The 14,610-nt window shown below is 56.4% G+C and overlaps 1 protein-coding gene across 1 annotated transcript in view; it reads left to right on the forward strand.

Moving 5' to 3' along the window:
- Positions 1-14,610, forward strand: part of LOC140473425 (ras and Rab interactor 2-like) — a 30,940-nt gene that overhangs the window by 9,903 nt on the left and 6,427 nt on the right. The window contains exons 5-7 of the mRNA XM_072567601.1: positions 608-913; positions 8,205-8,336; positions 12,675-12,838. Of these exons, the coding sequence (XP_072423702.1) occupies positions 608-913; positions 8,205-8,336; positions 12,675-12,838 (602 nt within the window). The remainder of the gene's footprint in view (positions 1-607; positions 914-8,204; positions 8,337-12,674; positions 12,839-14,610) is intronic.

Consider the following 14,610-nt stretch of genomic DNA (forward strand, 5'->3'; position numbering starts at 1 on the left):
GAGCAGGGGGACAGGGGTTACAGGGATGGGGGGGGGGTGGGTAGGGGCTGGAGGGGGGTTACAGAGATAGGGAGGGGGTGTAGGGGCTGGAGGGGGTTACAGAGATAGGGAGGGGGTGTTGGGGCTGGAGGGGGTGACAGAGATAGGGAGGGGGGGTAGGGGCTGGAGGGGGTTACAGAGATAGGGAGGGGGGGTAGGGGCTGGAGGGGGTTACAGAGATAGGGAGGGGGGGTAGGGGCTGGAGGGGGTTACAGAGATAGGGAGGGGGGGTAGGGGCTGGAGGGGGTTACAGAGATAGGGAGGGGGTGTAGGGGCTGGAGGGGGTTACAGAGATAGGGAGGGGGTGTAGGGGCTGGAGGGGGGGACAGAGATAGGGAGGGGGGTAGGGGCTGGAGGGGGTTACAGAGATAGGGAGGGGGGTAGGGGCTGGAGGGGGTGACAGAGATAGGGAGGGGGTGTGGAGGGGGGTGGAGGGCGGGGGAGGGGGGGTGGGAGGGTGGGGGAGGGGGGGTGGAGGGCGGGGGAGGGGGGGTGGAGGGCGGGGGAGTTGGGGGTAAAGTTGAGGACTCCCGGTCGGGCTGACCTGTCCATCTTGGCCTCCCTGCAGATCGCCTCCTGGAGGTGGCGATGCACAAGAGCATCCTGAAGCCTCTGAAAGGTCGGATCGAAGCCACGCTGAGGGAGTACCACACTGCCAACGGCTCCCTGCAGCAACTCCGGGCCAACATGCAGCTCGTCAGGCAGGCTGGGCCGCAAAGCCTGGGCCTACGCTTCAGTATCTCGGAGCCCACAGCCCTCGACAAAATCAGACACAAGTTCACCCTCATGCACAAGATGTACTCACCCCTCAAGAAGGTCCGGCTCCTCCTGCAGGCCATGAAGCTCATTTGCAATCGAGTCAAAGCAGCTGAAGGTACTGGCTCCCTCTACACCGTCCCCCCCATCAAACCCTCCCTCTACACCGTCCCCCTCATCAAACACTCCCTCTACACCGTCCCCCCCCATCAAACACTCCCTCTACACCATCCCCCATCAAACACTCCCTCTACACCGTCCCCCCATCAAACCCTCCCTCTACACCGTCCCCCCATCAAACCCTCCCTCTACACCGTCCCCCTCATCAAACACTCCCTCTACACCGTCCCCCCTCATCAAACACTCCCTCTACACCGTCCCCCCCATCAAACACTCCCTCTACACCGTCCCCCTCATCAAACACTCCCTCTACACCGTCCCCCCATCAAACACTCCCTCTACACCGTCCCCCCCATCAAACACTCCCTCTACACCGTCCCCCCCATCAAACACTCCCTCTACACCATCCCCCATCAAACACTCCCTCTACACCGTCCCCCATCAAACACTCCCTCTACACCGTCCCCCCATCAAACACTCCCTCTACACCGTCCCCCCCATCAAACACTCCCTCTACACCATCCCCCGTCATCAAACACTCCCTCTACACCGTCCCCCCATCAAACACTCCCTCTACACCGTCCCCCCATCAAACACTCCCTCTACACCATCCCCCATCAAACACTCCCTCTACACCATCCCCCGTCATCAAACACTCCCTCTACACCGTCCCCTCATCAAACACTCCCTCTACACCGTCCCCCCCATCAAACACTCTCTCTACACCATCCCCCATCAAACACTCCCTCTACACCATCCCCCATCAAACACTCCCTCTACACCGTCCCCCCCATCAAACACTCCCTCTACACCGTCCCCCCATCAAACACTCCCTCTACACCGTCCCCCCCATCAAACACTCCCTCTACACCATCCCCCCCATCAAACACTCCCTCTACACCATCCCCCATCAAACACTCCCTCTACACCATCCCCCCATCAAACACTCCCTCTACACCATCCCCCATCAAACACTCCCTCTACACCATCCCCCATCAAACACTCCCTCTACACCGTCCCCCCCATCAAACACTCCCTCTACACCGTCCCCCTCATCAAACACTCCCTCTACACCATCCCCCATCAAACACTCCCTCTACACCGTCCCCCCATCAAACACTCCCTCTACACCATCCCCCCATCAAACACTCCCTCTACACCATCCCCCATCAACACTCCCTCTACACCATCCCCCATCAAACACTCCCTCTACACCGTCCCCCCTCATCAAACACTCCCTCTACACCATCCCCATCAAACACTCCCTCTACACCGTCCCCCCCATCAAACACTCCCTCTACACCATCCCCCATCAAACACTCCCTCTACACCATCCCCCCCCCATCAAACACTCCCTCTACACCATCCCCCATCAAACACTCCCTCTACACCATCCCCCGTCATCAAACACTCCCTCTACACCGTCCCCCTCATCAAACACTCCCTCTACACCGTCCCCCATCAAACACTCCCTCTACACCATCCCCCGTCATCAAACACTCCCTCTACACCGTCCCCCCATCAAACACTCCCTCTACACCGTCCCCCTCATCAAACACTCCCTCTACACCGTCCCCCATCAAACACTCCCTCTACACCATCCCCCATCAAACACTCCCTCTACACCGTCCCCCTCATCAAACACTCCCTCTACACCGTCCCCCTCATCAAACACTCCCTCTACACCGTCCCCCCCATCAAACACTCCCTCTACACCATCCCCCGTCATCAAACACTCCCTCTACACCGTCCCCCCATCAAACACTCCCTCTACACCATCCCCCTCATCAAACACTCCCTCTACACCATCCCCCCATCAAACACTCCCTCTACACCGTCCCCCATCAAACACTCCCTCTACACCATCCCCCCCATCAAACACTCCCTCGACACCATCCCCCATCAAACACTCCCTCTACACCATCCCCCATCAAACACTCCCTCTACACCATCCCCCCATCAAACACTCCCTCTACACCATCCCCCCATCAAACACTCCCTCTACACCATCCTCCATCAAACACTCCCTCTACACCGTCCCCCTCATCAAACACTCCCTCTACACCATCCCCCATCAAACACTCCCTCTACACCATCCCCCTCATCAAACACTCCCTCTACACCATCCCCCATCAAACACTCCCTCTACACCATCCCCCGTCATCAAACACTCCCTCTACACCATCCCCCGTCATCAAACACTCCCTCTACACCGTCCCCCCCCATCAAACACTCCCTCTACACCATCCCCCCCAATCAAACACTCCCTCTACACCATCCCCCATCAAACACTCCCTCTACACCATCCCCATCAAACACTCCCTCTACACCATCCCCCTCATCAAACACTCCCTCTACACCATCCCCCCCATCAAACACTCCCTCTACACCATCCCCCCATCAAACACTCCCTCTACACCATCCCCCCATCAAACACTCCCTCTACACTGTCCCCCCCATCAAACACTCCCTCTACACCATCCCCCCATCAAACACTCCCTCTACACCATCCCCCCCAATCAAACACTCCCTCTACACCATCCCCCCCATCAAACACTCCCTCTACACCATCCCCCTCATCAAACACTCCCTCTACACCATCCCCCTCATCAAACACTCCCTCTACACCGTCCCCCCATCAAACACTCCCTCTACACCATCCCCCATCAAACACTCCCTCTACACCGTCCCCCCCATCAAACACTCCCTCTACACCATCCCCCTCATCAAACACTCCCTCTACACCGTCCCCCATCAAACACTCCCTCTACACCGTCCCCCATCAAACACTCCCTCTACACCATCCCCCCATCAAACACTCCCTCTACACCATCCCCCATCAAACACTCCCTCTACACCGTCCCCCCATCAAACACTCCCTCTACACCGTCCCCCATCAAACACTCCCTCTACACCGTCCCCCCATCAAACACTCCCTCTACACCGTCCCCCATCAAACACTCCCTCTACACCATCCCCCATCAAACACTCCCTCTACACCGTCCCCCTCATCAAACACTCCCTCTACACCATCCCCCTCATCAAACACTCCCTCTACACCATCCCCCCCATCAAACACTCCCTCTACACCGTCCCCCCATCAAACACTGCCTCTACACCATCCCCCCCATCAAACACTCCCTCTACACCATCCCCCCATCAAACACTCCCTCTACACCGTCCCCCCATCAAACACTCCCTCTACACCATCCCCCATCAAACACTCCCTCTACACCATCCCCCCATCAAACACTCCCTCTACACCGTCCCCCCATCAAACACTCCCTCTACACCGTCCCCCCATCAAACACTCCCTCTACACCATCCCCCATCAAACACTCCCTCTACACCGTCCCCCTCATCAAACACTCCCTCTACACTGTCCCCCCCATCAAACACTCCCTCTACACCATCCCCCCATCAAACACTCCCTCTACACCGTCCCCCTCATCAAACACTCCCTCTACACCGTCCCCCCATCAAACACTCCCTCTACACCATCCCCCATCAAACACTCCCTCTACACCATCCCCCATCAAACACTCCCTCTACACCATCCCCCCCATCAAACACTCCCTCTACACCATCCCCCTCATCAAACACTCCCTCTGCACCATCCCCCCATCAAACACTCCCTCTACACCATCCCCCATCAAACACTCCCTCTACACCATCCCCCCATCAAACACTCCCTCTACACCGTCCCCCTCATCAAACACTCCCTCTACACCATCCCCCATCAAACACTCCCTCTACACCATCCCCCATCAAACACTCCCTCTACACCATCCCCCATCAAACACTCCCTCTACACCATCACCCCCCATCAAACACTCCCTCAACACAATCCCCCCATCAAACACTCCCTCTACACCGTCCCCCCATCAAACACTCCCTCTACACCATCCCCCCCATCAAACACTCCCTCTACACCATCCCCCATCAAACACTCCCTCTACACCGTCCCCCCATCAAACACTCCCTCTACACCATCCCCCCCATCAAACACTCCCTCTACACCATCCCCCATCAAACACTCCCTCTACACCATCCCCCCTCATCAAACACTCCCTCTACACCGTCCCCCCATCAAACACTCCCTCTACACCATCCCCCCATCAAACACTCCCTCTACACCATCCCCCATCAAACACTCCCTCTACACCATCCCCCCCATCAAACACTCCCTCTACACCATCCCCCTCATCAAACACTCCCTCTACACCATCCCCCATCAAACACTCCCTCTACACCATCCCCCCCATCAAACACTCCCTCTACACCATCCCCCTCATCAAACACTCCCTCTACACCGTCCCCCCATCAAACACTCCCTCTACACCATCCCCCTCATCAAACACTCCCTCTACACTGTCCCCCCATCAAACACTCCCTCTACACCGTCCCCCCCATCAAACACTCCCTCTACACCATCCCACATCAAACACTCCCTCTACACCATCCCCCCCATCACACACTCCCTCTACACCATCCCCCATCAAACACTCCCTCTACACCATCCCCCATCAAACACTCCCTCTACACCATCCCCCATCAAACACTCCCTCTACACCATCCCCCCCCATCAAACACTCCCTCTACACCATCCCCCATCAAACACTCCCTCTACACCATCCCCCTCATCAAACACTCCCTCTACACCATCCCCCATCAAACACTCCCTCTACACCATTCCCCTCATCAAACACTCCCTCTACACCATCCCCCCATCAAACACTCCCTCTACACCATCCCCCATCAAACACTCCCTCTACACCATCCCCCCATCAAACACTCCCTCTACACCGTCCCCCCATCAAACACTCCCTCTACACCGTCCCCCCCATCAAACACTCCCTCTACACCATCCCCCCCAATCAAACACTCCCTCTACACCATCCCCCCATCAAACACTCCCTCTACACCGTCCCCCCCATCAAACACTCCCTCTACACCGTCCCCCCCATCAAACACTCCCTCTACACCGTCCCCCCATCAAACACTCCCTCTACACCATCCCCCCCAATCAAACACTCCCTCTACACCATCCCCCCATCAAACACTCCCTCTACACCGTCCCCCTCATCAAACACTCCCTCTACACCATCCCCCCATCAAACAATCCCTCTACACCATCCCCCCCATCAAACACTCCCTCTACACCGTCCCCCCATCAAACACTCCCTCTACACCGTCCCCCCCCATCAAACACTCCCTCTACACCATCCCCCTCATCAAACACTCCCTCTACACCATCCCCCCATCAAACACACCCTCTACACTGTCCCCCCCATCAAACACTCCCTCTACACCGTCCCCCCCATCAAACACTCCCTCTACACCATCCCCCCCAATCAAACACTCCCTCTACACCATCCCCCCATCAAACACTCCCTCTACACCGTTCCCCCCCATCAAACACTCCCTCTACACCGTCCCCCCATCAAACACTCCCTCTACACTGTCCCCCCATCAAACACTCCCTCTACACCGTCCCCCCATCAAACACTCCCTCTACACCGTCCCCCCCATCAAACACTCCCTCTACACTGTGCCCCATCAAACACTGCCTCTACACCGTCCCCCTCATCAAACACTCCCTCTACACCGTCCCCCTCATCAAACACACCCTCTACACCGTCCCCCCATCAAACACTCCCTCTACACCATCCCCCATCAAACACTCCCTCTACACCGTCCCCCCATCAAACACTCCCTCTACACCATCCCCCCATCAAACACTCCCTCTACACCATCCCCCATCAAACACTCCCTCTACACCGTCCCCCCCATCAAACACTCCCTCTACACCATCCCTCATCAAACACTCCCTCTACACCGTCCCCCCATCAAACACTCCCTCTACACCGTCCCCCCATCAAACACTCCCTCTACACCGTCCCCCCCATCAAACACTCCCTCTACACCGTCCCCCTCATCAAACACTCCCTCTACACCATCCCCCCCCATCAAACACTCCCTCTACACCATCCCCCTCATCAAACACTCCCTCTACACCATCCCCCATCAAACACTCCCTCTACACCGTCCCCCCATCAAACACTCCCTCTACACCATCCCTCATCAAACACTCCCTCTACACCATCCCCCCATCAAACACTCCCTCTACACCATCCCCCCATCAAACACTCCCTCTACACCGTCCCCCCATCAAACACTCCCTCTACACCGTCCCCCATCAAACACTCCCTCTACACCATCCCCCCCAATCAAACACTCCCTCTACACCATCCCCCCATCAAACACTCCCTCTACAACGTCCCCCCCATCAAACACTCCCTCTACACCGTCCCCCCCATCAAACACACCCTCTACACCGTCCCCCCCATCAAACACTCCCTCTACACCGTCCCCCCCATCAAACACTCCCTCTACACCATCCCCCCATCAAACACTCCCTCTACACTGTGCCCCATCAAACACTCCTTCCATACCATCCCCCATCAAACACTCCCTCAACACCATCCCCCCCAATCAAACACTCCCTCTACACCATCCCCCCCATCAAACACTCCCTCTACACCATCCCCCCCATCAAACACTCTCTCTACACCATCGCTCCCATCAAACACTCCCTCTACACCGTCCCCCCAATCAAACACTTTCTCTACACTGTGCCCTATCAAACACTCCCAGAACAGGGACAGCACAGGGTTAGATACAGAGTAAAGCTCTCTCTACACTGTCCCCCATCAAACACTCCCAGGGACAGGGACAGCACGGGGCTAGATACAGAGTAAAGCTTCGTCTACACTGTCCCCCATCAAACACCCCCAGGACAGGGACAGCACGGGGTTAGATACAGAGTAAAGCTCCCTCTACACTGCCCCCCCATCAAACACTCCCACGGACAGGGACAGCACGGGGTTAGATACAGAGTAAAGCTCCCTCTACACTGTCCCCCCATCAAACACTCCCAGGACAGGGACAGCACGGGGTTAGATACAGAGTAAAGCTGCCTCTACACTGTCCCCCCATCAAACACCCCCAGGACAGGGACAGCACGGGGTTAGATACAGAGTAAAGCTCCCTCTACACTGTCCCCCCCATCAAACACCCCCCAGGACAGGGACAGCACGGGGTTAGATACAGGGTAAAGCTCCCTGTACCCTAGTGGAGGGATTGATGAGCGGGGGGGGGGTGACGGGTCGGTTGTGTTGTGTCCACAGTTGGCCTTCCCCTTTGTGGAGGTATTTGTGGGGAGGGGTCAGGTCGCGGAGAGGGGGTGTGGTGTGTGGGTGTGTAACAGCCTGTGTCCTTGTGCCCAGGACAGCATTACGGTGCGGATGAGTTCCTGCCGTCACTCTCGTACACCATCGCTGAATGTGAACTCCCTGAACTCAGTCTTGAGGTGGAGTACATGATGGAACTGCTTGACCAGACGGATCTGACGGGGGAAGGTAGGACCCTGAAGACACCTCAGAGCTTTCCCACTTCTCCCTGTGTCAGGGGGAGCTGACTCAGGGTGGAGAAACGGCAGATTATGAAAGGGCAGAATGGCCTTCCTGTCCCTGTGAGATGTGTTGGAGGAGCGGGAGCTGAATGGCCTCCTGCAGTTCCTGTGGGACAGGCTGGAGGGAGGGGGGGGGCTGAATGGCCTCCTGCTGTTCCTGTGGGACAGGCTGGAGGATGGGGCTGAATGGCCTCCTGCTGTTCCTGTGGGACAGGTTGGAGGACGGGGCTGAATGGCCTCCTGCTGTTCCTGTGGGACAGGCTGGAGGGAGGGGGGGGCTGAATGGCCTCCTGCTGTTCCTGTGGGACAGGCTGGAGGAGGGGGCTGAATGGCCTCCTGCTGTTCCTGTGGGACAGGTTGGAGGACGGGGCTGAATGGCCTCCTGCTGTTCCTGTGGGACAGGCTGGAGGGAGGGGGGGGGCTGAATGGCCTCCTGCTGTTCCTGTGGGACAGGCTGGAGGAGGGGGCTGAATGGCCTCCTGCTGTTCCTGTGGGACAGGTTGGAGGACGGGGCTGAATGGCCTCCTGCTGTTCCTGTGGGACAGGCTGGAGGGAGGGGGGGGCTGAATGGCCTCCTGCTGTTCCTGTGGGACAGGCTGGAGGAGGGGGCTGAATGGCCTCCTGCTGTTCCTGTGGGACAGGTTGGAGGACGGGGCTGAATGGCCTCCTGCTGTTCCTGTGGGACAGGCTGGGGGGGGGGGGGTGGAGTTTGATAGCCAAGGGGCTGTTAGTGTATTGGAGGAGGGGGGAAGTGGGGGGGGGGGGGGGGGTTAGTATCTGAAGGTGGGATTGTTGGATCAGCCAGGATCCTATTGAATGTTTTGAGGGGCCGAACGGCCTCTGTGTTTGTGTATCTGTGTATGTCTTCTGTGGGATCATAGGAACATGGAGAGGCCATTCAGCCCATCTAATCCTGTGCTAGCTCTTGCAATGATCTCTCCAATGTATCTCACCCTCTCTGTTACCGCGCCCCCCCACCCCCAGCCCCCACAGCTCCCTGTGAATTCATCCTTTCCCGATATCCCCCTGACTTTTCCACACCTTTTGAAAATTCCTGTTGAATCCGCTTCCCCTGATACGCTCTCCCAGGACACAACAACTCACTGCCTCAAATTAAACATCCCCCTCCCTCCCTCCCTCCCTCGGGATCTGTTCCCGATTCCCATCCATCCCGTGTCTCTCCGGTGACAGACCCTCCCGCCTCTGGGAGCGGTCTCTCCCCCACCGCCCCATTCCCGATTCCGAACGCCTCGATTCCATCTCCAACCGAACCTTCCCCGCTCCGAGGGGGACGGTTCCAGCGTCTCTCTCTCTCTCTGTCTCCGCGTTCGGTGCGGACCCTCCTCCCAGCTCCCATTCCGGCCGATCTCCCTCTGCACCCTTTCCAAGGGGTCTGGGTATCCCTCCGGAAGTGCAGGGGCGTTGAATTGGACAGAGTCCTCCCTTCTGAGGGTTTCACGAAAGGGCTTCAGGATAACTCAGGATCTGAGGGAGGGTCGCCGGACTTTGAACGCTACCTCGGTTCCTCGTCCGAGGGGCAGTGAGGGGTCAGGGATGGCACGGTGGCACAGTGGTTAGCACTGCTGCCTCACAGAGACCCGGGTTCAATTCCCGCCTCAGACTGTGTGGAGTTTGCACGTTCTCCCCCGTGTCTGTGTGGGTTTCCTCCGGGTGCTCCAGTTTCCTCCCACAGTCCAAAGATGTGCAGGTCAGGTGGATTGGCCATGGGAAATTGTCCCATAGTGCCCAGGGATGTGCAGGTTAGGGTGGATTGGCCGTGGGAAATTGTCCCATAGTGTACAGGGATGTACAGGTCAGGGTGGATTGGCCGTGGGAAATTGTCCCATAGTGCCCAGGGATGCGCAGGTTAGGGTGGATTGGCCATGGGAAATTGTCCCATAGTGTACAGGGATGCGCAGGTTAGGGTGGATTGGCCGTGGGAAATTGTCCCATAGTGCCCAGGGATGTACAGGTTAGGGTGGATTGGCCGTGGGAAATTGTCCCATAGTGCCCAGGGATGTGCAGGTTAGGGTGGATTGGCCGTGGGAAATTGTCCCATAGTGTACAGGGATGTACAGGTCAGGGTGGATTGGCCATGGGAAATTGTCCCATAGTGTCCTGGGGTGTGCAGGTTAGGGTGGATTGGCCATGGGAAATTGTCCCATAGTGTCCAGGGATGTACAGGTTAGGGTGGATTGGCCATGGGAAATTGTCCCATAGTCCCCAGGGATGTGCAGGTTAGGGTGGATTGGCCATTGGGAAATTGTCCCATAGTGCCCAGGGATGCGCAGGTTAGGGTGGATTGGCCATGGGAAATTGTCCCATAGTGTACAGGGATGCGCAGGTTAGGGTGGATTGGCCGTGGGAAATTGTCCCATAGTGCCCAGGGATGTACAGGTTAGGGTGGATTGGCCGTGGGAAATTGTCCCATAGTGCCCAGGGATGTGCAGGTTAGGGTGGATTGGCCGTGGGAAATTGTCCCATAGTGCCCAGGGATGTGCAGGTTAGGGTGGATTGGCCATGGGAAATTGTCCCATAGTGCCCAGGGTTGTGCAGGTTAGGGTGGATTGGCCGTGGGAAATTGTCCCATAGTGTCCAGGGATGTACAGGTTAGGGTGGATTGGCCATGGGGAATTGTCCCATAGTGTTAGGTAAGGGGTAGATGTAGGGGTATGGGTGGGTTGCGCTTCGGCGGGTCGGTGTGGACTTGTTGGGCCGAAGGGCCTGTTTCCACACTGTAAGTAATCCAATCGAAAGCGCGGGCACCTCCCTGTCCGGTCACTCCCGCGGGGTGGAGGGTCACCCCTCTGTGTCCCTTTCTCTGTCCATTCTCGATTTGCAGGTCATGTTCGGGTCTAGGGCTCGAAACCTACAGCGTGGGTTCGGACCCAGCCAGTCCGGGCCGACCCTAACCCCAAACTAAACTGCCTGCCCCTGGCCCATATCCCTCCAACCCTTTCCTACCCAGGTCCTTATCCGATAGTCCTTTTAACGTTGGAACTGTACCCACACCCACCAGTCCCCCAGGACGTTCATTCCACACACGAACCCTGCTCTGGGTGACAGAAGTTGCCTGTTATGTTTTTCTTAAATCTTTCCCCTCTCACCTTAAAAATGTATCTTGAACTCCCCCCCCCCCATCGTAGGGAACAGATAGCTCCCATCAGCCCTGTCGATGCCCCTCGTGATTTGATAAATCTCTCTCGGGTCACATCTCAACCTCCCGACGCTCCAGGGAAAATATCTCAAACTTTCTTTACAACTCAAACCTTCCACACCCTCGTACATCTCTTCCGAGCGACCCCCAGCACGGCAATATCGGGACTGACGTGTGAGGAGAGATTGACCAGGTTAGGATTGTTTCCACCAGCGTTCAGACCAGTGAGGGAGGGAGGAGTGGGGGGGGGTCGGGAATCTCATAGAGAGGTATAGAATTCCAACAGGGCTCGACAGGGGAGGTGGAGGGAGGGGGTTTCGGGTGGTGGGTCTGTCCAGAACCAGGATCGTGAGGGGGGTCACAGTCTGAAGGGTGGACCATTTAGGATGGAAATGAGGAAATATTTCTTCACCCAGAGCATGGTGAGCTTGTGGAGATCATTTACCACACGGAGTAGTTTGTGCCAAATCATTGAATGTGTTCAAGAAGCAGTTAGGTATAGCGCTGTGGGCGAATGGGGTCAAAGGTTGTGGGGAAAAGGCAGGATGAGGCGATTGAGTTGGATGGTCAACCATGATGGTGATGGATGGTCGGCCATGATGGTGATGGATGGTCAGTCAGCCATGATGGTGATGGATGGTCGGCCATGATGGTGATGGATCATCGGCCATGATGGTGATGGATGGTCGGCCATGATGGTGATGGATGGTCGGCCATGATGGTGATGGATGGTCAGTCAGCCATGATGGTGATGGATGGTCGGCCATGATGGTGATGGATCATCGGCCATGATGGTGATGGATGGTTGGCCATGATGGTGATGGATGGTCGGCCATGATGGTGATGGATCATCGGCCATGATGGTGATGGATGGTCAGTCAGCCATGATGGTGATGGATGGTCGGCCATGATGGTGATGGATCATCGGCCATGATGGTGATGGATCATCGGCCATGATGGTGATGGATGGTCGGCCATGATGGTGATGGATGGTCGGCCATGATGGTGATGGATGGTAGGGCAGGATGGAAGGGCCAGATGGCCTCCTCCTGCCCATGTCTTGTGTGTGTGTATGTGTGTGTGTGTGTACCAACATCTCTCTAACCTGAGCTGCTACACCCCTCCCAGGTGGGTACTACCTCACCAGCCTATATGCCAGTATGTTCGAACTCCAGAACTTCCACGTCCATCGGGTTATGGGAGGCATCAGCAACGAGATCAGACACTCCCTCAAACAGTGGCACCACCGACGGAAGACCAACGAACCCATGCCATCCATCAACGACTTCCAGGTCAGTGCCACCCAGCGCGGGCACCTCCCCATCCGGTCACTCCCGCGGGGTGAAGGTGGGGTGGAGGGTCACCCCTCTGCGCACCTTTGAGAGCCAGCCATGGCTGAAGGGGCACCGGTACCATCTGCGGGGGGGGGGGGGGGAACTGGCCCATCGTGTCTGTACTAGCACTTCAACTGGGCATCATCTGGGGCCTGCTGACCCATATCCCCGTACACCAGTTCCCCCCACAATGCCCCTCTCCGATGCCTCAATTGCCCATCCCCCAACATTCCCAGGCAGTGTATTCACGGGATGAGAGTGTCTCTGGCCGGTCCTGCCATTTATGCCCATCCCCAATTGCCCCGAGGGCAGTTAAGAGTCAACCCTGCAACCGTGGGTCTGTAGGCCCCGACCAAGTAAGGATGGAAGATTTACTTCCCTTAAGGATATCGGTGAAACTGATGGGTATCTCCTGACAACCAGCCGTGGTTTCCCAGTCACCATTAAACACTTACTTCCTGTTTGCAATGCTAATGGAGTGTGGGTTCAATCCCCACACCAGCTGAGGGTACCATGAAGGACTCTCCTTCACAATCTCTCCCCCTCACATGTCCTCTCTGTCTCTCTCTCCCCCCCTCGCGCTCTCTCTCACTTTCTCACTTGCTCGCTCACTCTTTCTCTCTGTCTTCTTTGCTCTCACTTTTTCACTCTCTCTCACTCTCTCTCATTTACTCTCTCTCTCTCTCACTTACTCTCCCTCTCTCACTTATTCTCTCTCACTCTGTCTCACTTGCTCTCTCTCACTTATGCTCTTTCTCTCTCACTTACTCTCTCTCTCTCTCTCTCACTCTCTCTCTCTCTCTCTCTCACTTGGTCTCTCTCTCACTTGCTCTCTCTCACTTACTCTCTTTCTCTCTCACTCTCTCCCACTCTCTCTCTCTCTCTCACTTTTTCTCTCTCTCACTGACACTCTCTCTCTCTCACTTACTCTCTCTCTCTCTCTCTCACTTGCTCTCTCTCTCTCTCACTCTCTCTCTCTCTCTCTCACTTGGTCTCTCTCTCACTTGCTCTCTCTCACTTACTCTCTTTCTCTCTCACTCTCTCCCACTCTCTCTCTCTCTCTCTCACTTTTTCTCTCTCTCACTGACACTCTCTCTCTCTCACTTACTCTCCCTCTCTCTCTCTCACTTGCTCTCTCTCTCTCTCTCTCTCACACTTGCTCTCTCTCTCTCTCTCTCTCTCTGTAATAAGGTCTGTAGTCTGTAGTCATGCCAGTATTGGACTGGGGTGTACAAAGTTTAAAAATCACCCCACACCAGGTTATAGTCCAACAGGTTTATTTGGAAGCACGAGTTTTCGGAGCGTTGCTGACAACACAGCCAGCTGATGAAGGAGTGGCATTCCGAAAGCTAATTCTTCCAAATGGCCCAGTTGGACTGTTTCCCGGTCTGGTGTGATTTTTAACATTGCATTTTGTTTTTCTGATATCACCCTTGCTTCGCTAACACACCAGTCTGAATCAAAGCCCCTTTTCTGAGTGGGAACCTCTCCATTTACTCTGTTACTAACTCCCTGCTCATTTGGAAAACCCCCCAGCCTCTCCTCCCCCAGGAGAGCAGTCCCAACCTCTCCCGTCTACATTCCCAGGTCGGGATGGTGAGGGGCTCGGAGGGGAACCTGCAGGGGGTGGTGTTCCCATGTATCTGCTGCCCCTTGTCCTTCTGGATGGAAGTGGCCGTGGGTTTGGAAGGTGCTGCCCCTGAGGATCTTTGGGGAGTTTCTGCAGTGTA

This window comes from Chiloscyllium punctatum, unplaced genomic scaffold (genome assembly GCF_047496795.1).
Source record: "Chiloscyllium punctatum isolate Juve2018m unplaced genomic scaffold, sChiPun1.3 scaffold_596, whole genome shotgun sequence".
NCBI classification, from domain to species: domain Eukaryota; kingdom Metazoa; phylum Chordata; class Chondrichthyes; order Orectolobiformes; family Hemiscylliidae; genus Chiloscyllium; species Chiloscyllium punctatum.